The sequence below is a fragment of the Camelina sativa genome, chromosome 5 (assembly GCF_030686135.1).
Source record: "Camelina sativa cultivar CO46 ecotype springtype chromosome 5, ASM3068613v1".
NCBI classification, from domain to species: domain Eukaryota; kingdom Viridiplantae; phylum Streptophyta; class Magnoliopsida; order Brassicales; family Brassicaceae; genus Camelina; species Camelina sativa.
In genome coordinates, this window is record NC_141884.1 from 2,643,458 (window position 1) to 2,665,512 (window position 22,055).

At 34.9% G+C, this 22,055-nt stretch overlaps 3 protein-coding genes and 1 long non-coding RNA gene across 9 annotated transcripts; 3 read left to right on the plus strand and 1 right to left on the minus strand.

Moving 5' to 3' along the window:
- The first annotated feature begins 5,090 nt into the window (after positions 1–5,090).
- LOC104785106 (uncharacterized) lies at positions 5,091–7,682 on the plus strand. Of its 2 annotated transcripts, none has more exons than XR_015558185.1 (5): positions 5,091–5,473; positions 5,865–6,054; positions 6,148–6,300; positions 6,503–6,593; positions 7,473–7,682. It is a non-coding gene; the product is annotated as an uncharacterized LOC104785106 (long non-coding RNA). The 2 variants fall into 2 exon arrangements; XR_767315.2 differs by having other exon boundaries at positions 5,137–5,473; positions 5,865–6,059.
- A 2,959-nt stretch (positions 7,683–10,641) lies between these two features.
- On the plus strand, positions 10,642–15,438 carry LOC104785107 (phosphoenolpyruvate carboxylase 2). Its single transcript, XM_010510249.3, has 10 exons — positions 10,642–11,397; positions 11,707–12,098; positions 12,193–12,277; positions 12,355–12,577; positions 12,659–12,762; positions 12,871–12,955; positions 13,045–13,199; positions 13,422–14,420; positions 14,509–14,895; positions 14,988–15,438. The coding sequence occupies exons 1-10, from the start codon at positions 11,230–11,232 to the stop codon at positions 15,279–15,281; spliced, it is 2,892 nt and encodes a 963-aa protein (XP_010508551.1). The 5' UTR covers positions 10,642–11,229; the 3' UTR covers positions 15,282–15,438.
- Positions 15,439–15,810: 372 nt separating this feature from the next.
- Positions 15,811–18,001, plus strand: LOC104785108 (14-3-3-like protein GF14 mu). 4 transcript variants are annotated; one of them, XM_019245672.2, is made up of 7 exons: positions 15,811–16,165; positions 16,397–16,703; positions 16,790–16,877; positions 16,969–17,078; positions 17,163–17,311; positions 17,546–17,604; positions 17,684–18,001. In XM_019245672.2, exons 1-7 carry the CDS (start codon positions 16,090–16,092, stop codon positions 17,684–17,686), a joined length of 792 nt encoding a protein of 263 aa, XP_019101217.1. In that variant the 5' UTR covers positions 15,811–16,089; the 3' UTR covers positions 17,687–18,001. The 4 variants fall into 4 exon arrangements, with proteins under 4 accessions (XP_019101217.1, XP_010508552.1, XP_087308000.1 ...); XM_010510250.3 differs by having other exon boundaries at positions 15,825–16,165; positions 17,543–17,604; XM_087451874.1 differs by having other exon boundaries at positions 15,964–16,215; positions 16,339–16,703.
- Positions 18,002–18,108: 107 nt separating this feature from the next.
- On the minus strand, positions 18,109–21,400 carry LOC104785109 (inactive TPR repeat-containing thioredoxin TTL3). 2 transcript variants are annotated; one of them, XR_015558186.1, is made up of 7 exons: positions 20,078–21,289; positions 19,798–19,993; positions 19,526–19,713; positions 19,098–19,442; positions 18,820–19,021; positions 18,630–18,736; positions 18,109–18,540 (listed from the first exon to the last, which is right to left on the minus strand). XR_015558186.1 is itself a non-coding variant. In XM_010510252.3 (7 exons), exons 1-7 carry the CDS (start codon positions 20,992–20,994, stop codon positions 18,388–18,390), a joined length of 2,097 nt encoding a protein of 698 aa, XP_010508554.2. In that variant the 5' UTR covers positions 20,995–21,400; the 3' UTR covers positions 18,109–18,387. The 2 variants fall into 2 exon arrangements, 1 of the variants encoding a protein (XP_010508554.2); XM_010510252.3 differs by having other exon boundaries at positions 19,098–19,431; positions 20,078–21,400.
- Positions 21,401–22,055: the final 655 nt, after the last annotated feature.

Genomic DNA, 22,055 nt, shown 5'->3' on the forward strand with positions numbered 1-22,055 from the left:
TAATATATATATTAAATCTTACCTATGTACAATATTCATACGGAACATATCCATTATAACTTTAATTAGAAGAAAAAAATATATATTAGATCTAGTAGAAACGATTACTGTTGGTAAAATATTTGACTTGTCGTAAATTTAAATTTCAAAATTTATAACTATGATAAAAGATGCAAATTAAACATAAAGGTGTTTTTTTTTTTTTGGTAAAGATAAAGGTGTTTTTTTGGTCATCTATAATTCACCCAACGTTATTTACATGTGTAGAGTCTTTTCAAATGGTAATCGTAGTAGATTCTATTAAATTATATAAGTGAATGCATCCTTAAAATTTTCAGTCATATCTTCGAAGGTATAGAGTATGTAGTCAACACACAGTTAAAGATTTCATCAATAATTTATGTATTGTTCTTTTAACTTTAGAGAGCTTAAGGAAACTAAAATTGGTTAACTACCATGTGATCTACTGAAGATGAAGAGAAACGAGAAAGGAACAAAAGAAAGGGCATGTGATGTGTTACGAGACAGACTTTGTGTAGGCATATACACAATTATTTTCCCAACCTGTCAAATTTTGACTGTTTAGGATATAATATTTTAATATACTTTTTCTCTGTTGCCATTATTTTCTGTAACTTTTAAATGTTTACAAAGTTGTCTCTACACTTAGGTTTTTTATTCGTTTGAATATGGGTGGCATTCTTTAAGTTTATGAGCCCACACGATTAATAATGCATCTGGTTTTCTATGTCTATTATTATATTACAACGAATGCAATAAACTTTAGAAAATATCGATCTATTTAAAGAACAACAAAATTCCATTGTTCACATGACAAAAAAAGAAATTTTTAGAATCTAAAAATATTTTTTAAATAATTTATAAATAGTTAATGCCTTAAGTTAGTTTTCTTCTTACACGTTTCCATAAATGTTCGAAAAAAATAGAATATACAGATTGTCATGAAACGTTCTCATGGATTTGATTCTTAGGGAAGAAATATTCAAAACAACGAAACGTGCAAAAATATGTATTTTGGTTTGTCTTTTAAATCAATAACATTAGAAACATAGGTGTGGTGATTTCTTTACTTCTTAAAGAGAGAAAAGGGCGTTGTCGGTGTCTTTGTTCATGAAAAGAGACATAACAAAGAATACAAAAATGTCTAACACTAATAGTACCTCCTCTTGTCCAAAACCTCTTCGTAAACAACAACAAACCAGAAAAAGAATACAAAAATGGGTGTGCGTACACACAAATAAACAAAAAGATGACACACAATTTTTGTTGTTGCTCAAACCTTGTGTGTGGTTGTTGGGTTGAGGGAAGTTTTTTGCTTAAGAACTTGTTGGGGGTGTAAGGAACACATATGGAAAGCTTCCCAAAAGAAGACGACCGGTCAATGGATCTTCATCCGTTGGCTTGAAGTATATGGTTTTCACTCTGCGTTCTCTAGGGCTCGGTTATGATCTCGAAAACGACTCAGTCGAGTACGCAAATCGCTTCAATTACCTCATGTCACTCTATCACACATTTAAAATAAGTTTTACTATATCTTAATCTCTTTGAACTTTGTTTTATACAAAGCATTCTTTTACTTGCGGTTGCGGAAGAACCACTATCGAGTGGTAATACTTTTCTCTCAACAAAGCATTTTAAGCTTTAATTACCTTATGAACAACAATAACTATTTAGTGGTATCCTACGTATTATTTTATTTTTGTGTGGAAATTATGCTACTAAATCCTTAACTTGGGAATATATATACATATACATACATATATATATATATACGTAAACATACTAGAAATGGGTCAAAGATGCAAGACCTGCCAGTTCCATTTCTGTTGTGAATCCAAATTCACAGTTTAAAAAGTAGATGTAAAGGTATACTGTGCGACTACAGTAGTTATACACATACAAGATTGGTTACTGTTTAAAGATTCTGTTACCTCTTTTAAAAAATCTGTAAGAAATTTAGTGGGCATCGACATTGTCTGACGTTATCTAGGGTTTTAAATTGAAAATATTGGTTGTCATCAAGTGGCAGTGTACGGCTCTTTTAGATGTTGCTTTAAACGTAGTTCGTCTTTTTCTTACAGCTTGTTAAACTTACGAATCTTTATACAGCTGCACTATTACCATGTGTACGGTATATTAATCGCTGGACTATTATGAGTGAAGATGTTTTCTTGTAAACTCACAAGTCTCACAATAGAGTAGTATGGTAAGAAGTCATTATCAAATAGCGCAATTGCATATTGATTGATTTGCACATTGTGAAGAGTAAAATCTAAATTACTTACAAATGTCATATATATAGAGAAATATGTGATAAAGTTCTACCTGATTTGTTCGAACTCATCACTAACATTGTCATGTTGTATGTTGTATGATTGATATAGTGCCACTAATATGGTGAAATAAGGTCTCTAATAGGTCTGATTCTAATGTATCTGAAAAAAGTCACATATAAAGTGATTAACCATGTTCCAGTCAGTACTGTCTAGCTCAAGTTTTGTCTTCGATCAATAAGACAACCTATATCTCACTATATGTGGAACACCACTTGGTTTGGAAAGTTACGTTGATGCCCGCAAATTAAAAAAAAAAAAAAGAAAAAAGGAACCCTAGAAATAGATGAAACATATCTAAAAGAATCGGTTGTTCAAAAAAAAAAAAAAATCTAAAAGAATCATGTTGAAAGACGAAACAATGGGCAAGAAACATCTTCACGCATGAGTTGCCAAAAATGTCACAGTCTCAAAGGCACACTTATGCATTAGTCTTTTGCCCCCACAAATCTTTTCTTTGCTTCTCTTTTTGTTGATAGCGATTCATCTGTCTTCCCACCCACCCCCCTCATTTTCTTTTCATTATTTGCTTCTTTCCCTTTTTGTCAATTCATCATTTAAACCGGAATCTAATAATTTGGTTTTAGATTCGGTTATGAAGTCTTGAACCGGTTTGATGTACGTACTAATACATGAACATAATTATATCAGGTGGTTCCAACTGAAGTATTTCTTTAAGGATTGTATGGGTGCGTGAGAAAGTTTGTGAAACTTAAAGTGGGAGACAATAATTAAAGTTTTATTCGTCTTTGATTACACATTCATCAAGTCTATGTCACGAAAAGAAAAAACAATGTAATTAGCATCGGTCAATTGACAGTTTGACACCACCACGATGACAAATAGTTCAATTCAACAGATTATAAAGTATTATTGTATCGGTCAACACACATAATGAAGGATATGGCTAAATGTATTCGAGTAGATTTATCGACAAGTCTGACCAAAATTAAAATACTACCTGATTTGGAACAAGATTCAAAAAAAGTACGTCTATTTTATTTTTATTTAATAAATTACAATTTTCTTACAACGTCTGAACAATCTATCTTTTTGACGAATAACTAACTATTTACAAGTGAACCTTTCCAAAAAAAATTATCTAGTTGGGCCTTTGTGCCACAAAAGTTTAGAATTTGAGCATTTTCGTCCGTGCGTCTAAATTTAGGCATTTGTTTATGAAGCGAAATGACAGTTATACCCTGATGTAATGGGTGAGATTTCTAGCGTTTCTTTGATGAATGAAATCCATTAATACAATACAAGTAAAGTGGATGGTGAAGCAAACATTTGTAGTTTAACAGTACCTGGTATCACAATAATTGAAACTAATGGCAATAACATTATCGGCCATTTTCAAAACATTAGATAAGAGGGATTGATGTTAATTTTTTTTTTTTTTTTTATAATAATTTCCGAGTTTAAAGAAGAAATATGTAGTATGAATTTTTTTCAATGGATACTTTATTTTCTAATTTTAGAATGTAATTGTGTTATTTACATGTATGCCGTAAAAGACTAATAATATAGTTATAGAAACTCCATTTTCTAAATTATATCTTACACTATATTTAACCAATCAATGTAATAAAAGTACAAGGTATAATAATATGATATATTTGATATTATTTCATGATATGATTTGATTGATATTATTTATTTTTAATTCTCATATATCTATATATCATATGATTCATATTAAAGAAATAAATATTGGTATATTTTATTATATTTAAAAAATAATTATAGTTAAAAGTTACGGTTTAGTTAGCCAACAGTTTTGATATAGTTACAATTAATATAATTTAACTATATATTTACGGTTAACAGTTACAGTTTTTAACCATTTTATACGATTACAGTCTAGTTACAGTTTGGACATGGTCCGGTTATAATCTGAAATATGGTTAAGGTTTAGTTTTGGTCATGCCTACTTTGAAGGTGTCTTGCATTGCATGAATTCAAAAGTTAGCACAATAATTATTTTTCCACACATATTCCCAAAAATATATGTATGGTGCATTATTGTTTGTTCAGATTACATCAGATTAGACTAAACTTTAACAAAAAATACATTTTAGTAATATTTTTAAAGAAATTTTTATTAGTTTTTTCTGTTAACTAAACGGATTTCCGCACGCTGCATAAACAAACGGCTATGAAAAGATAAGAAGAAAATCATGAAAGCAAACATCATCACATGTTATATTTGGTATGTTAAGCTTATATTTGGTATGTTAATATTGTTGCACCAAACTTTAACCAAAAAACTAATCAAAAAAATAAAATCTTCCTAAAATTATTAGTTCATCTATGGATTATATCTACTTACTCACCGAGTTTATCTTTACCACATTGAACATCTATAAATACCACTCTCTAGCAAGCAAACATGGCAACAGAAAAACTTATCATGAAAAATCTATATTTTTATAAATAAACTTATTTAATTGTCCCGGATAAAAATTATGTTTAATTATTTTTAATTCTTGATTTTCACCATTATTAATGTTAAACATATACAATAGTAGTATATATATATATATATAAAATAACTTTATGTTTTTGGAACTCTGTATGCCATTATATGTGTTTATAGTATATTATTTGATGAATACTCACAAATTTTTACTTATCATTTAAAATTTTTTAGAGTAGATTAAGAAACTTTGTAGAATGACAATTTTAGCCTCACAAATATCATTAATTTACTATTTTTATTTTTAACAGATTTTTGTTTTTCTTTTTTACAATTTTCAATTTTGAACGAAGTTTTCTTTTTACGATCTAAAATCTAAAAACGACGAGTAAAGAAAACGAAGCCGGCCAGATTACGGCGGTGATGGACTCGATCGGAGCTGCTGCTGTATACTCCACCGGCGTCGGACTCCATTCCTCCGTTGATCTCAACTCGTCGTTTTATTCAACCATTTCCAATTCGTTCTCTTCTCCATCTTCCTCTGTTCATCTTCTACTACAACTTCCTCTTCTATTCAAATATTATATGGAGTAAGTAACGAGCCAAGATGGCTAAAGAAGTCTTCTCCTTCTAATGATATAAACCAGACAATCCTACAAACCATGCTTCAACCCGACGCAGCTCTATCCAAGTCACTAAGGTTTTGGTGAAATTAGTTAATTGGTTTCTTTGTCTGTTCTTATATAAGTCCTGCTTTGTATTTAAAGCTAGTGCCTAGTAGTATATCACTTTTATGTTATGTGATTACCTGAATAACAATTTTGCTTGGTTGCTGCTTCTCTAAGCTTCTGTAAATCTCCTCCATGGCAACTGTTTGATCTGATACGATTTTGTCTTTCCTTGTTTCCTTATTTTCAAAAGATGATAAAACGCTTCTCAAGATGTTCTGATTGATAGCTTTTAGTGGTTTAAGGAGATAGTGATGAATTCATTCATAGTAGCTCGATCAGACATGGGTGTGTTGTTTATATTTGAAAAGTCAAATGTGTTTTTAACTCATCATCTCCATTCCATATTGACATATATTGTAGGCAGAAGCAATCAGTTGGAGATCGTGGCAACAGTCTCCTACTAAGTGTTTGGTGAAGGCTCTAACAAAGGTTCAAATTAATGCAAGTATAATTCAGATCAAGTGCTCTTTTATATGGGATTATCCCGGACTTGGTTAGCCTCAGTGCTCTCGTGTTTAGCTTCATCTCTATGTCAATGTGTGCTTCTCAGGTCAGGTCGGTCATCATTTAAAAATGTCACAGTCCACTAGAAAAAATCTGTAGTTCAATTTTAGACATTATCCCCACTGTCTCGCTGTTACAGGTCAAGAAGACATCATACTTACTTAACGACTGTTGAGATGTCAATTGTTGGAAGCCTCTGCCTCTGCTTGTTAGTAATGTACCTTAAGTTAAAAGATGGTGACGCGATGAAAAGATGGTTTTTCTTTGATATGGTTGGACTGCTTTAACATTGGTAACTAATGATCTCTCTTATTTTTTCCTATAACGATTTTGTTGATAGAAAACTGTAAATTCTGATTGTTTGTACAAGCACTGTGACTGTCGGTAATAAGCAATGCCGGTGGTGTAACAAAATAATTCCCTCCCAATCTGTTTTTACACTAATCAAAAGCTGAAATGTATAATTGCGTCTATATTGTGTTTATGTTTTGCAGGTATTGGTGACGTGGAAAAAGGGTGGGAGATCACGTGATTCTTTAGGAATAATAGCATTTGTTTGTTGATTTTTATCCCAAAGTCTACAAGGTAATTACTAGTACTATTACACCAACATCATGATTTTCTTCCACCTGCAAAATTTTTTTTGAATAAATTTGTTATTTTTTTCTTGATGTTTGACAGTAAAGAAAAGTGATTATGTTTATAAGTAGCAAAAAAATAGAAGTGATTCCTCGTATAATTCAGCTTGATTCTTCACCTACAATCTATTCCCATATTGTTGAAAAATTATAATTCTAAAACGACGCATATAAGTTTTGTAATCTCGAATAAAACTTTTTTAAACACATAAAAAAAATAGAAAATATTGTTAAAATAGCATATTTTCGATAAACACTACAAATATACATTCTTGTAACAACAAAGTTTTTTAAAAATCAATAATAAATTTAGAAGCAAGTTTTAAATCATTTTTCTGAAAATAAAATCAAAATCATATTTATCTAATTCTTATAAGATGTAAAATTATTTAAAGTATATATATTTAAATTATATAATTTATTTGTAGACGAGAAGAAAAACTGAGAAAAAAAGATGAAAAAATGGATTTTTGCGCGTTGTATAAACAAACGGCTAAAAAAATCAATAATAATTTTAGAACCAAGTTTCAAATCATTCAGAAAACAAAATCAAAATTATACTTATCTAATTCTTATAAGATGTAAAGATATTTAATGTATATATATTTACATTATATAATTTATCTGTAGACGAGAAGTAAACCAAAAAAAAAAAGACAAGAGATGACAGAAAAAACAATGATAACAAATGGTTTAAGAGATGACAGAAAAAAACAATGATAAGCAATGCTTCTCGAGTGGTACATCATTTTGTATAACTCTATAGCAATTTCTTCTGTTTTTTTTTTCTTTCTGAAATGTTTAACTTATGTATTAAAATCTGCAGGGTACGTATGTGTACGCGGGTTCGATCGCAAGACGAGAGGACCTAAACCTCTGATTGCTAGACTCCACTTCCCAGCAAGCAAACTGAAGGCACATCAAGCTTGATACTATTTTGTTCCTATCTAGTTCTCATAAAAGTTTGAAGTTTAAAACAAGAGCTGTTTATTACAAAGTTATAGAAGTTCATTACTTTTGTTGATTGGTTTTTTAATCATCGTTGTTTATATTTTTTTTTAAAAAAAAAATAAACAGAGAAAAATGATCACATGATTATTTAAAGAAATTGCAAGTCATCTTTTGATATTGGGCTGTAATTGGGTCGAATTTACATGGCCTAATTTGACATGAGCCCAGGATGCCCGACTTTTCAAGTTTCAATATCTGCTTAATTTTTATTACTATTATTTTGTGTGCTAATTAAGGAAGCTTCGTGCAGCTATTGATAGACCTCTACGTCTTTGTTTCTTTCTCTCGCTAACTTGGACCACTCGAATCGAGTTTTGAAGCACGGATATCGTTTGCTTTGACCTTTTGGGTTTGTCATAGGTCGTTTTTATTTGGTCGGTTCAATCGTAATCTCTAACGAAATATCACTTTTGTAGTTTTGTTACACTTTTTTTTGTGTGTCGTCATTGTGCATTTGTGATATGTGAATACTGAATACTGAATCATCATCCTATTCCTAAATATAGCATATAATGTTAGTTAAATAAATGTTAACTCGTGAGCATAATATTACTATGCAGTTTTGTTTGAGTAATATATATATATATATATATATATATATATGTGCACATAATTATATTGGATGCAGTACAACACGGTACATTAGTCTAGCCATCAGAGGCATACGTATAAAATATCCGAAGAATATCCGTATAACATCTAATTAGCATATATTCCCACCAGCCACCACTATCTCAAATTTCATTTTCACATATAGAAAGTTATGCTTTTATTGTTTGTTTTCTTTTATAGCTCAATCATACCATTAAGGATCAAACATTATACTGATCAAATAACTTACGATTGTCCATCTCCACAACGGGACTTAACTTTTTTGGGGTATCAGTACGTATCAAAATAGCATAGTAAACTGAAAATGTAATATCTCTCTTTGCAATAATCAATCATGTATGCACATGAGTGGCTTGTGTTTTCCCGATGAGCTAAGATTTCTTCTTCGGTTAAAGATCTTAATCTGCAGCCAAGCTTGTGAGCTCGGACTAGTTATGCTTTTTATTCAAAGCAGAGGGATTTAACATTAAGCTTTCAAAGTAATAAATACTGTGATGCTACTACTGACGATGAAATTGCAAAACATATATAATAAAACTTGTGGTTTGAGTTAATCTTACAAGATGTGAATTAATTAATCATGCAAAACAATATATGTGTACGTACGAATCTTCTTTGCCATACGGATCGTCGTCGGATACTGCTTGTCTTTTTCTCTCAGTTTTAAAATATTACGTACGTATTCAATGTGAGAAAGTATATATGAGAAACGAGACAAATGTATATGTTGGTTGAGTGGTTGGTCAAGTTTTTAGTGGCTATAGTTAAATAAGGAATTAAATGAGAGCAAACTTATTTCATATACACCTCATATTAGTGAAAAAACACTTATATTGGCGTATTTGTTTCTTTCGTCCGACTCTTGAAGAAATTAAAAGGTTACATACAAATTATCCATTGCCCTTTCACATTTTCTAAAGCTCATATAATCTGTGATAGTATCGTCTGATGCTTTGTTATATGATTATCCAATATATTCTCTATATAATACACACTTCACATTGTTTAAAAACTATCTTCGATATAATTGTAATATGGAACAGGAGCGAATTTATATGTATTTGTATATTATTTATATGATTCCATTTGTCTGGGATTTATAAATTGATACGATAAGGTCTTTGATAAAATAAGTTGATACGATAAGGACTTTATATGATTCTATTTTCCACTCGTCGGAATCTTTGGTTGGTGATTGTTCTTAGATTCGAGAATCAACTAAAGAAAAAGAATATAAATATATGAATACTAGTTATTAAAAAAATAAAGAACTATATGATAAGACCGTAAAATAGACGTGGTACGTTTAAGTAAAAAGGTCAAAAAGCCTGAATTATATTTCTGGCTCCTTCCACAACTTTTGGGGATTTTCCTCTTTACTTTTTTTTGCACCCAAGTAGCTAGTTTTGTTTTTCTAAACCTTTGTTTATAGTTTTCTAATTAAGACTTGTTGGTAAAAAAAACTAGTTATTACTTTGAATCCATTTTCTAGACAGATTTTTCTACTTAGATTGATATGACTCAAAAGAAAAATAATTCTCCCATTATTATATTAAATCAATTTTTTTTCTTTCTCACAAATACAAAAATTGAAGGAGAAGGAAGCTATATGTAGTATATCTAACATCACCATTTAGAAGATAACAAATATGGAACAAATCAGCATATCCTTTGGCATATTCCATATGCTTGCCCCTTAATCATCTTGTAAGCTTTCACATATTCTAAAATGCTTTTCGTACAAAAGCAAATTAAACAAAAAAAACGATAAACGATATTAAGTTTCGTGCTATACTGAAAAAGAAGCCAAAAAAAAGGAAAAAATAAAAGTCGAATTGGTGGACTCAATATTGGTCCACCCTAAAAGTAATCAGAAGCGTACACATGCAGAGTTTGGTCCCCGTTCCTAATTTCGTATGACGGACGTACACATGCATTCAAAAGATGAAAAGCAGTTCACAAATTTTCTCACCATTTTGTTTATGTTCTTAACACTCTCATATGAGGACATCATAGATACAGATCTATCTTTACATACTTACATAAGTAGTTAAGTATACATAATGTAATTTGTTAAGTTGAAACTTTGAACAGAGCAAACTCGCTCCTGGTCTGGTTTTACGACAATAATTAACGTAGTCTTTTTACTCTTTTTAATTAGTCTATTTTGCTTTTGAAACTCAAAATTTTATCATCATATTCATCTGTCCCACTCATTATTCAAAAACTAAGAAACTTAGCAATTTTTATCACTCCCTTCAACGGATTTTAGTTTTTTTATTTCCTCAAAATAATAAAAATTAAAAAAAAATAAAAATAGAAAAACTTTACAAAATCAATAAATTTATATATGCTACCGTTTCATCAAATCTATGCGAATTGATAAGAGGAGCAAGATAACCTGAATTAAAGAAAAAAATCTAACAAAATCTGAATTTAGAACTCTCAATAAATTGTATACAACTCTTTTAACAAAAACAAAAATAAAAATAAAAAGTGTATGGACTATAGAGCTCTTTATGTTTCGGCTATAAATAAAAGATACAAACTACACACATCGAGTGGACTATAATATAGAAGAAAGACTTTTTTTTTTTTATTATTATTAGGAAAAATCAAAATAAACCAATCGAACTTTATCCACCTGTCTCTCTTCTCTTCTCTATCATCGTCTTCCTCGTGAACGAACCTTCTCGATCTTCTTCTTCTTCTTCTTCTTTTTCCACCTGTTTTTTATTTTTTTTTGGGTTTTCTCACGAGCTTCCACTCTTACTACGCCACTCTCTTTTTTCCATCTAAAAAGTGAATCTTTTTTTGTTGTTGTTGAAGTTTCCAGCTTTTTCGGATATATTTTCCTTGATTTGCTCTGATTGTGTCATCCTGGAACATTATTGAGTATCTCTCTACTCTATAAGCAGTTTTTTTATTTCACTAGAGAGAGAGAGAGAGAAGCATCAACGATGGCTGCGAGAAATTTGGAGAAGATGGCTTCGATTGATGCTCAGCTTAGGCTTCTTGCTCCTGGGAAAGTTTCTGAAGACGACAAGCTTGTCGAGTACGATGCTCTTTTGCTCGATCGATTTCTCGATATTCTTCAGGATTTGCATGGCGAGGATGTCCGAGAATTCGTATGTTCCCTTTCTTTCTTTCTTCTTCTTTTTTCACTCTTTCTTCTCTGTTTTGAAACTGGGTTTGTGTTAAAAAATTTGAACTTTAAGTTACGTTTAGGGTTACACATCAGTAAATTATCAAGTGGGTTTGTTGTATCTGCTTAGTTTATCCGTAAAGTTCAATCCTTTTTAGTGAAATTGAGTAGTTTCACTATGCATCAGAATTCTCTGTTTTTGTTTGGCTTCAATGGCTCACTGAGATTGTGTTTTTCAGTTAATGCTTTGGTGTTCTGAATCAGATTATGTTTTTGTTTTTTGTGTAAAAAGGTTCAAGAATGCTACGAGGTTGCTGCTGATTACGATGGGAACCGCAACACTGATAAGCTAGAGGAGCTTGGGAATATGTTGACGAGTTTGGATCCAGGGGATTCAATTGTTGTTACTAAAGCATTCTCCAACATGCTTAGCTTAGCTAATCTAGCTGAGGAAGTCCAGATTGCTTACCGGCGTAGGATTAAGAAACTCAAGAAAGGTGATTTCGCTGATGAGGCCTCTGCAACAACTGAATCCGACATTGAAGAGACTCTCAAGAGGCTTTTGCAGCTTAACAAGACTCCTGAAGAGGTTTTTGATGCTCTCAAGAATCAGACTGTTGACTTGGTTTTAACTGCTCATCCGACTCAATCTGTTCGTCGGTCTTTGCTCCAAAAGTTTGGAAGGTTTGTTAAACCTTAGTTTGAGTTCCCACATTTTGTTGATGCCTTGTGTGTGTGTGACTTTACTGATGATGTGTTTTCATCTCAATGTTTTCAGGATACGTGATTGTTTGACGCAGTTATATGCAAAGGACATTACTCCTGATGATAAACAAGAACTCGATGAAGCTCTGCAACGAGAGGTACATACACAACTTTAAGAACTCAGTGAAGCTTCTTCTGCTTGAATTCTTCTAAAACTCTGTTTTTGTTGCACCAGATTCAAGCTGCTTTCCGCACTGATGAAATCCGAAGAACTCCTCCTACACCGCAAGATGAAATGAGAGCGGGTATGAGCTACTTCCACGAGACTATCTGGAAAGGAGTTCCAAAGTTCTTGAGACGTGTTGACACGGCTTTAAAGAACATTGGAATCAACGAGCGTGTTCCTTACAATGCGCCTCTCATTCAATTCTCTTCATGGATGGGCGGAGACCGTGATGGTACATTCTTACTTCTTTCTTCTCTTGAACCATTTAAAACATGAATTGGTGCTTATTAGTGGAAACATGTTCTGAATCTAGGAAATCCACGAGTAACTCCTGAAGTTACAAGAGATGTATGCTTATTAGCTAGAATGATGGCTGCTAATCTCTACTTCTCCCAGATAGAAGATCTTATGTTTGAGGTAAGGAAAAGTTAAATCACATTGCAGCTTTTTTGAAACTTTCTTGGTTGTAGATGTTAATGTAAGACAGAGATCTTACTTTTGGCTTTTATTTGTGTTTTTTTGCAGATGTCTATGTGGCGTTGCAATGAGGAACTTAGGGTGCGTGCAGAACGTCAAAGGTGTGCGAAGAGGGATGCAAAACACTATATAGGTGTGTTACATTCTATGACAATTTTTATATAAGATTCGACAGTTTGTTATATTTTGCTGGATGTATAATTGGTTTTTGGATGGATGTAGAGTTTTGGAAACAAATCCCTGCAAATGAGCCATACCGAGCTATTCTTGGAGATGTGAGGGACAAGCTGTACAACACACGTGAACGTGCACGCCAGCTATTGTCAAGCGGAGTTTCGGACGTTCCCGAAGACGCTGTTTTCACAAGTTTGGATCAGGTGTGTTTTCTTGCTGTTTGCAGATCAACTAGAGATGTTTAAACCAGATAATCCAAAAAACTGAAACTGAAGATTTGCTGACACTTTAATTCATTTTGAAACATATTTGATTTAACATTGAAACTGAAGAGAATCAAAACATGGATTGAACCACCTTAATATCATTCTCCTATTGATTTGTCTAAGTTTCTAACCTTTGACTGTTTCTGTTTCTCTCCAAAGTTTTTGGAGCCACTTGAGCTCTGTTACAGGTCGCTCTGTGATTGTGGTGACAGACCTATTGCTGATGGAAGCCTGCTCGATTTCTTGCGCCAAGTGTCAACATTTGGGCTTGCGCTTGTGAAACTTGATATCCGACAAGAATCTGACAGACACACCGATGTCTTGGATGCTATCACAACACACTTGGGTATTGGATCTTACAAAGAATGGTCAGAGGATAAAAGACAGGAATGGCTCTTATCTGAGCTAAGTGGGAAACGCCCTCTCTTTGGACCTGATCTCCCCAGAACTGAAGAGGTCGCAGATGTGTTGGACACTTTCAAAGTCATCTCCGAGCTTCCTTCGGATAGTTTTGGTGCTTATATCATCTCAATGGCCACTGCTCCATCAGATGTACTTGCTGTTGAGCTCTTGCAACGTGAATGCGGGATCACTCATCCTCTGAGAGTTGTCCCGTTGTTCGAGAAGCTAGCCGATTTAGAATCTGCTCCTGCTTCAGTGGCTCGTCTCTTCTCCATAGAATGGTACAGAAACCGGATCAACGGAAAGCAAGAAGTCATGATCGGGTATTCTGACTCGGGCAAAGATGCTGGTCGTTTATCTGCGGCTTGGCAGTTATACAAGACTCAAGAAGAGCTTGTGAAGGTGGCAAAAGAATATGGAGTCAAGCTCACAATGTTCCACGGAAGAGGTGGGACTGTAGGACGAGGAGGTGGACCCACTCATCTTGCTATCTTGTCTCAGCCTCCAGATACCATTCACGGGCAGTTAAGAGTAACAGTTCAAGGTGAAGTTATCGAACAGTCTTTTGGAGAGGAGCACTTATGCTTTAGAACTCTTCAGCGTTTCACGGCTGCTACACTTGAGCACGGAATGCATCCACCGGTTTCCCCTAAGCCTGAGTGGCGTGTCCTCATGGATGAAATGGCTATAATTGCCACTGAAGAATACCGTTCTGTTGTGTTTAAGGAGCCCCGTTTTGTTGAGTACTTCCGTCTGGTAAGTTCTTAACCAACACAATTACTCCTCTCATAAACACATTGTAGTTGAACAAAGTCTTAACTTCTTGTTTGGGCTTGTGTTATAGGCGACACCGGAGCTCGAATATGGAAGAATGAACATAGGAAGCCGACCATCTAAACGTAAACCGAGCGGAGGAATCGAGTCACTGCGTGCAATCCCGTGGATCTTTGCATGGACTCAGACAAGGTTTCACTTACCCGTGTGGCTAGGTTTTGGAGGGGCATTCAAACGTGTGATCCAGAAAGACAACAAGAATCTCAACATGCTCAAAGAGATGTACAACCAATGGCCTTTCTTCCGTGTCACAATTGATCTAGTCGAAATGGTTTTCGCCAAAGGAGATCCAGGAATCGCAGCTCTGTACGACCGCCTCCTAGTCTCTGAAGAACTTCAGCCATTCGGTGAACAACTCCGAGTTAACTACCAAGAGACCAGACGCCTCCTACTCCAGGTATAATAAGTCTCTATAACTTGTAGGTGACCCTTGCTTTTAAGTCTATTTTAGCACTTAAACTAACCCGCACGCTTTCTTTACCTTTCCAGGTCGCAGGTCACAAAGACATTCTAGAAGGTGACCCTTACTTAAGGCAAAGGCTGCAGCTACGTGACCCATACATCACAACACTGAACGTGTGCCAAGCCTACACACTGAAGCAGATCCGTGACCCAAGCTTCCACGTCAAAGTGAGGCCGCATCTTTCAAAGGAATACATGGAGTCTAGTCCAGCAGCTGAGCTTGTGAAGCTCAATCCAAAGAGTGAATACGCACCAGGACTTGAAGACACCGTTATCCTCACCATGAAGGGTATCGCTGCCGGTATGCAAAACACCGGTTAAGCAAGTTTTAAAAACCGTCTTTGTACCATTCCTTAAAATCTATCCCTATGTAATGTATTTATTATCTTTATCTCCTTTATGATGTGATGAAATCTCTCTGACTCCCTCGTCTGTGTACGCTTGCTTTTTCATTAGTATATGATAATTTCTTATCTTATTCTGTTTCAGCTCAGTTATTATATCTATAAAAATATATAATTGTGAAATGAAAAAAAGAAAAAGAAAAGGTACAAAATTAAAAAAAACAATACAGTCAAGATTTGGTTGAATTAAGATTAACCAAAACAATCCTAATGAATTATTTAAATATAAAAAAACAAGATAGGTATTTTTTTTTTTTTTTTTTATAAGATGAAATTTTGTTTTCCTATTGTAGTAGATAGGGATGAAATAAATATAGAAGATTTAATCCATTAGTAGATGAATTGAAAAATAAAATAAATATCATGAGAAGATAAAGTACAAATAAAATGAGTGGACTGGTGGATAGAGAGTGATGACATGTCATGATATAGTTGGGTAATGGATCCCACGAGGAATAATATAAATGAATAAAATCACTTACGGGACACTGACCTTTTTGAGTTTTGTTATTAATTACCCCGTTAAACCCGCGTTAATTACGCTTGTGTCCCCGCGTTTTAAAGATCTCTCTCTCTCTCTGTGTTTCTCTTTCTTTGGTCTGGAGGAAAAGTTAAAAAAAAAAAACAAAACACACAAAAGAACAGCGATCGTCGACAGACTAGGGATCAGTCGGAGAAAAAAGATTTGTAATTTGATACTTTTGAAATCTTGAGTAATCTCGGCCATGGCTTCTTCTGGTAAAGAGCGTGACACTTTCGTCTACCACGCTAAGCTCTCTGAGCAAGCTGAGCGCTATGAAGGTAAAAAAAAAAAAAAGAATCATCTTATCTCCTTTTCAAATTGGTTCTATGTGTAGTTGTTAGGTCTAATTCTGCTACCTTGTTTCTCTGTTTTGATTTTGATTTTTTTATCAAAAGGGTTTTAATCGTTTGGTTTGATTGGGAATTTTTTTGTCGATTTTGGAAATCAAAAGTCTCGATTTTTTTTTGTTTTACATGATGGGTTATTGAAAAATGTGTTCTTTTATACAGAGATGGTGGAATCAATGAAAAATGTTGCGAAATTGAACGTTGATCTGACGGTGGAAGAGAGGAACTTGCTCTCTGTGGGATACAAGAACGTGATTGGTTCAAGGAGAGCTTCCTGGAGGATCTTTTCCTCGATTGAACAGAAGGAAGCTGTGAAAGGGAATGATGTTAATGTAAAAAGGATCAAAGATTATATGGAGAAGGTTGAGTTAGAGCTTGCAGACATATGTATTGATATTATGTCTGTCTTAGATGAGCATCTCATTCCATCGGCTTCTGAGGGTGAATCCACTGTCTTCTTCAACAAGATGTAAGCTCTCTTATATTGCTCTTTTTTACAAACTTTAGGTTTTTAGGTTATGTGTCTGAAGATGTTTGGTTTGTTTGTTTTTGCAGGAAAGGTGACTATTACCGCTATCTTGCTGAGTTCAAATCAGGGAATGAGAGGAAAGAGGCTGCTGATCAGTCTTTGAAAGCCTATGAGGTGTTGTACCTGTTATCTATAGTGTGATTGATCACTTGATATACTCCTTTTTTCGTTGCTTTTAGTTTTGAGTTGTTTGTTTCCTCTATAGATTGCTACTACTGCTGCTGAGGCTAAACTCCCTCCAACACACCCTATCAGATTGGGTTTGGCTTTGAATTTCTCTGTCTTCTACTACGAGATCATGAACGCACCTGAAAGGTTTAGAGATTGTTTATTATACTAAGAAAAGAAAAGACTCATTGTTTTGGATATTTGAGATTGTTTTTAATCTTTTCTATTCAGGGCATGTCACCTTGCTAAGCAGGCGTTCGATGATGCTATCTCAGAGCTTGACACTCTGAATGAGGAATCCTACAAAGACAGCACCTTAATTATGCAACTCCTTAGGGACAATCTGACCTTGTGGACTTCTGACATCCCAGAAGAAGGAGGTAATAATCATTCTGAACCTAACCAATCTCATGTTTTATGATGTTCTGTTTTTAGCTTTTTCCCCCATTCTGGATGTATCTAGTCATTACTCAAATGTTGTGTTTTGTTTTTGCTTAGAAACCAATGAATCTATAAGACATTTTAAGCATTTCCAGAAGATGATTCCCTATCTCATCATGATTCATATTTTTGCTGCGGATTTTAAATGTTTATTTTGCCTGTGTATGCAGCAGATGATGCCCATAAGACGAATGGTTCTGCCAAAGTCGGTGCAGGTGGAGATATAGCAGAGGTAAAGTAGAAGGGATTCTTATCCTTAGTAAAATCAAATTAGTCAATTCTGACACAAGATCTCTTTGCTCTTGATGCAGTGATCTGATATGTGTGCACCCATAATAGCGGCAGCCATGGTCATTATGTTTCGAGAACAACTAAATGCGCGGTGAATAATAGCGAAACGTAGGGTTCCTCTGTTTCCTGTATCATTAATGTCTATGTTACTTGTACGATGGTTTAGTCCCATATCTCTCTGGTTTGAATGTATTGCATCATTTGATGCCTGACTCAGGACACTGCGTATTTGTAATTTATTTTTCAGTACTGTCTTCTTACTATATGTCCTTATGGATCCAGTCTTTATATATCCCTTCATGTCTGAATTGCTCAGACAGAAGCTGTTTGGTTTTCAAGTACACTCTAGCTCTTTCAATCTCCACTTCCGATCTCTGTTTCATGTTCTGTCGCTGTTTGATTGAACCAACCACACCAATAAGAGAAATAGCATTCACAAGTCAAGTGAGGTGGAAATAGATAATGAAGCTTGCATTTCTTGAATCCTTCTGAACATTTACTCATATGTAATATAGCCAAAGCAAGTAGAGTCAAACTCCAAAAAGAAAAAGAAAAAAAAAGAATTAGAATCAAAAATAGAAGAAAGAATGAATAGTTTGTTGAATTTGATAGAATAGCTCTTTCCCCATCGTTCACAAAGATTGCTTTCTGAGTCTTTAAATAGGCTCTTCTGATCATCGAATCTCATAGGGAAGTAGAGAATTGATGAATAGGGCTTTCTCAATCATAAGAGAAAATGCTTTATAGAGTCCTCTAGAAACTGGTGGCTAGGACAAACCATCTCCTTCACTTTATCTCCATTCTTGTACATCTTAAATGTCGGAACTTTCCTGATACTCTCTGCTTTCGCCAACACCATGCTCTCCTCCACATCCACCTAATAACATTTCATTTCCTCGATTAGAACAGTGAGGAGAAACATAGGTTATATACACAAGTGTAGCGTATTTGGAATCTGTTCTTTACCTTAAAGAAATGTACTAATGGATACCGGAGACATAAAGTATTGATGAAGGGAGCGATTTCTTCGCATTGTCGGTTTGATGATGATTTGAAATGAAACACAGAGACACCTGAACAAAAATGTTTCCATCCACTTGAGCAAGACATATAAAATCTCAACCTTTCACAGACATTTGGTATGTTTTAAACTTACCGGGAAGTGATACAGAGCTCTTGAACTTATCCAAAGTCGAAACCGCTTCAACTTCGTTGTTGAATCCTAAGCTTTTAGATTCTTGGCTTCTGTTCATTAGCAAAGTTTTCGCTCTCTCTAAAGACTCTGCAACTTCGCTGTCTCCCGGAAGTTCCCTTCTCAAGAACTCATAATCTCTAACCGCATCCTCCCACCGACCAAGCTATACATTTCAACAAACTATATGTCAATCAAATAAACTACTAATGAACTGATTACACTGAGTTCTAGTCTCTCACCTTTCCATATGAAGCCGCTCTTCTTAGAAGTGCCTTGATGTAACTAGGCTGGATTTTGAGCGCATGGTTACAATCTTCAACAGATTTCTCCCACAAACCGAGTTTATACCAACACGCTGCTCTGTTGCAGTACAAAACCGAGTTGGAGCCATCGTGCTTGAGACCGTCTCCATAAGCTACACTAGCTTCCGAGAATCTCCCCGTACTGAAAAGCTCATTACCACAAGTACGTGCCCTCACAACCATCTTCACATTGTTTAAAACCGACGTTACCTCGGGATTGGTCTGGTCGATCATTACAGCTCTCTCTGCCTTTACAACCGCATTCTCAAATCTGCAACAAACCTATCATCTTTACTCACTCACCGGCCGAGAATAATCAAACAAACAACTAACAAAAAAAGATTCTCCGAGTTTCGAAAGCTCACCTTCCTAATGCCATATCAACTTGAGCTTGAATACAGAGCACATAAGCTTCAGCTACCATACCAAAGAGTTTAGCTTGCACTTGAGATTGGTAATGATGATGATCGAGTCTTGGAACGCAAGATATACAAAAATCTGAATCCTCTATTTGGTTAAGACGCAAAAAGGCTTCTGCTTTACAAGCTACAAGCTGTGCCAAACCAATCAAACATATCACCATTAGTTACAAAGAAAATACACCATTATGGCAATGAAGAGTCTCTCTTTCTCTCACCTGAGGAGACGAATCAGCGCCGTTTGCAATGGCTGCATCTGTTTCCTTAATAGTAGTTTTCCAATCTCCAATCTTTCGAGCCTCCGAGCATCGCCGGAGATGCTTCTCAAGCGTCTGCACCCGTTGGAGATCAGCTTGATCCGGACATTGCCCGGGAAAACAAATATGACGTCTTGCATTCTCAGCTTCACCCAATCTAAAAGCAAACAATTCAAATTCTCATTCTTTAAAAACTCAAAACACAAGAGAAGCTAAACTCTCAAGTCTCTCTCAAGATTACCTGAGATAAAGAGAAGCAAGTCTTTGGTGAGCTCTAGAGTAAGAAGGATCAAGCCTAACAGCTTCAAGACATTCTTTAACGGCTTCTCCTAACCGTCTTAAAGCAGTTAAAGCCGCCGCACGGTTGCTTCTATAAGCAGCATTCTCCGGTGAAATCGAAATAGCTCTGTCGTAAAGCGATAGAGCTTCAGAGAACTTGCCTCTCCTATACATATCATTCCCCAATCTCTTCAACTCCTCCGGGGGGTTTTCGCCGTTGTTCCCCGCCGCCTTTCCTCCTCCTCCTCCTCCGCTTCCGCTTCGTACAACGTTTCCGTGTCCGTAATTTCCAGTTCCTGTACAGAGAGTCTCAGTCCTTGTTGAGGTCCGGCTCGACATTCCGGTTTTCAAGATCCGACCCGACGGACAGATGTTTCCGGCTGGTAAAACGCCGGGACTCGACGACACTGCCGACGTAGCGACACTACCACCACCTCCCTGCGGCGAGGTGTGACTCGTAGTAGCTGAGGTGAAGTAGGTAGAGCCAGAGAAGATCAACGGCGTACCGGTGGAAGAAGATCTTCGATGACCCGGTTTAAGATTCCGGGTGGTGGTTCCGGATCCGGGGCTAGAAATCTCGCCGGAGTGACTCTCGAAACGCTTGGCCATCTGAGAACTCACCGACGGTTTGCCACAAGCAGAGCCCGAAGAGGAACCATAGCTGCTTGTAGGAGTAGCAGCTGCAGAAGAAGAAGAAGAAGAAGAAGAAGAAGCAGAGACACGTGGCATTAAGGTAGAGACAGGAGAACCCAGATCGAGTTCTCTGAAGTCAGGTTTGTTGACGTCATCATCATCATCATCGTGTCTCTTTAAAACACGGAATCTACCAGTAACTGAATCTATAGCAGGTTCTAACGAAAGCCTTCTAGAATGAGACATCACTCTCTGTAATGGCTTCTTCGCCGGACCACACCCGAAGCTTTTAACGCCGGACGACAGAAGAAACAAGGTCTGAGAGAGTCCAGAGAGATGAGAGAGAGAAGAAGAAGAAAAAAAAAATAAAGTAGAAGACAGATCAAATAATAAGGAACTCAGAGATTATTAACCTTTGATTAATTAATAAAAAAATATTACGAAATTTTTATTTTACACTGTGATTATGACATTGATCTTCTTCTTTGTTCATCTCACGAGCCTCTCTCTTCACTCCCGTGTCTTCACGGCTACTTGTCGTTGATGAAATTTATTCGGTGATTTTTATCTAATTTTATATTATAACTCACGTTGACTTTTTTTTTGGGGTTAAATCACAGTATTCGAAAACTAATAAGTAGACTTTTTCATTATGTTAATGTTCACAACACTGTGCTAACTACATATATTTTCATATTGTTGCTAACTAATTGCTGTAAAAAAAAAGGAAACGAATTATAATAATACATGTTTTATATACATTGCACCTAATCTAGGGGTTATGCGTAAAAACTCTGGAATGTGTAATTAGTATTTTAAATAGATGCTTTCTGACGTGCAGTTAGTATATAATATGGTTTAAATTCGTTTTTTGCTCAAAATGTCAAGGCACGCAGATACAAAGCATGTTCACTCTCATGTTCCCAAAATGTTACTCTTATCAGATATCAGATTTTTTAATTCAATTTACAGACTATACACTAGCCATAAGCAAAGGTATCATATTATAATTTTATTAAAAAAAACCTTGGTAGGATATTTAATGCACCACAGACATGTTAGTATTATTTTATCTTTATTACATTTTTGTTGCATTGTAGACTTTGTAGTATATGTTTTTTTTTGTTTCATTTATCAAACCCACTTTCAGGGGTCGTTGTAAAGAAGTCCCGCATTAAATTGGCCGACTCAATTGATTATATAGTAATCAGACATTAGTATTTTTTTTTTAAAAATTATAAACAAAAAAAAATCCTAACAAGAATTAACATTCTAGAAAGTAGATCTATTGATTATTTCAATAAAAT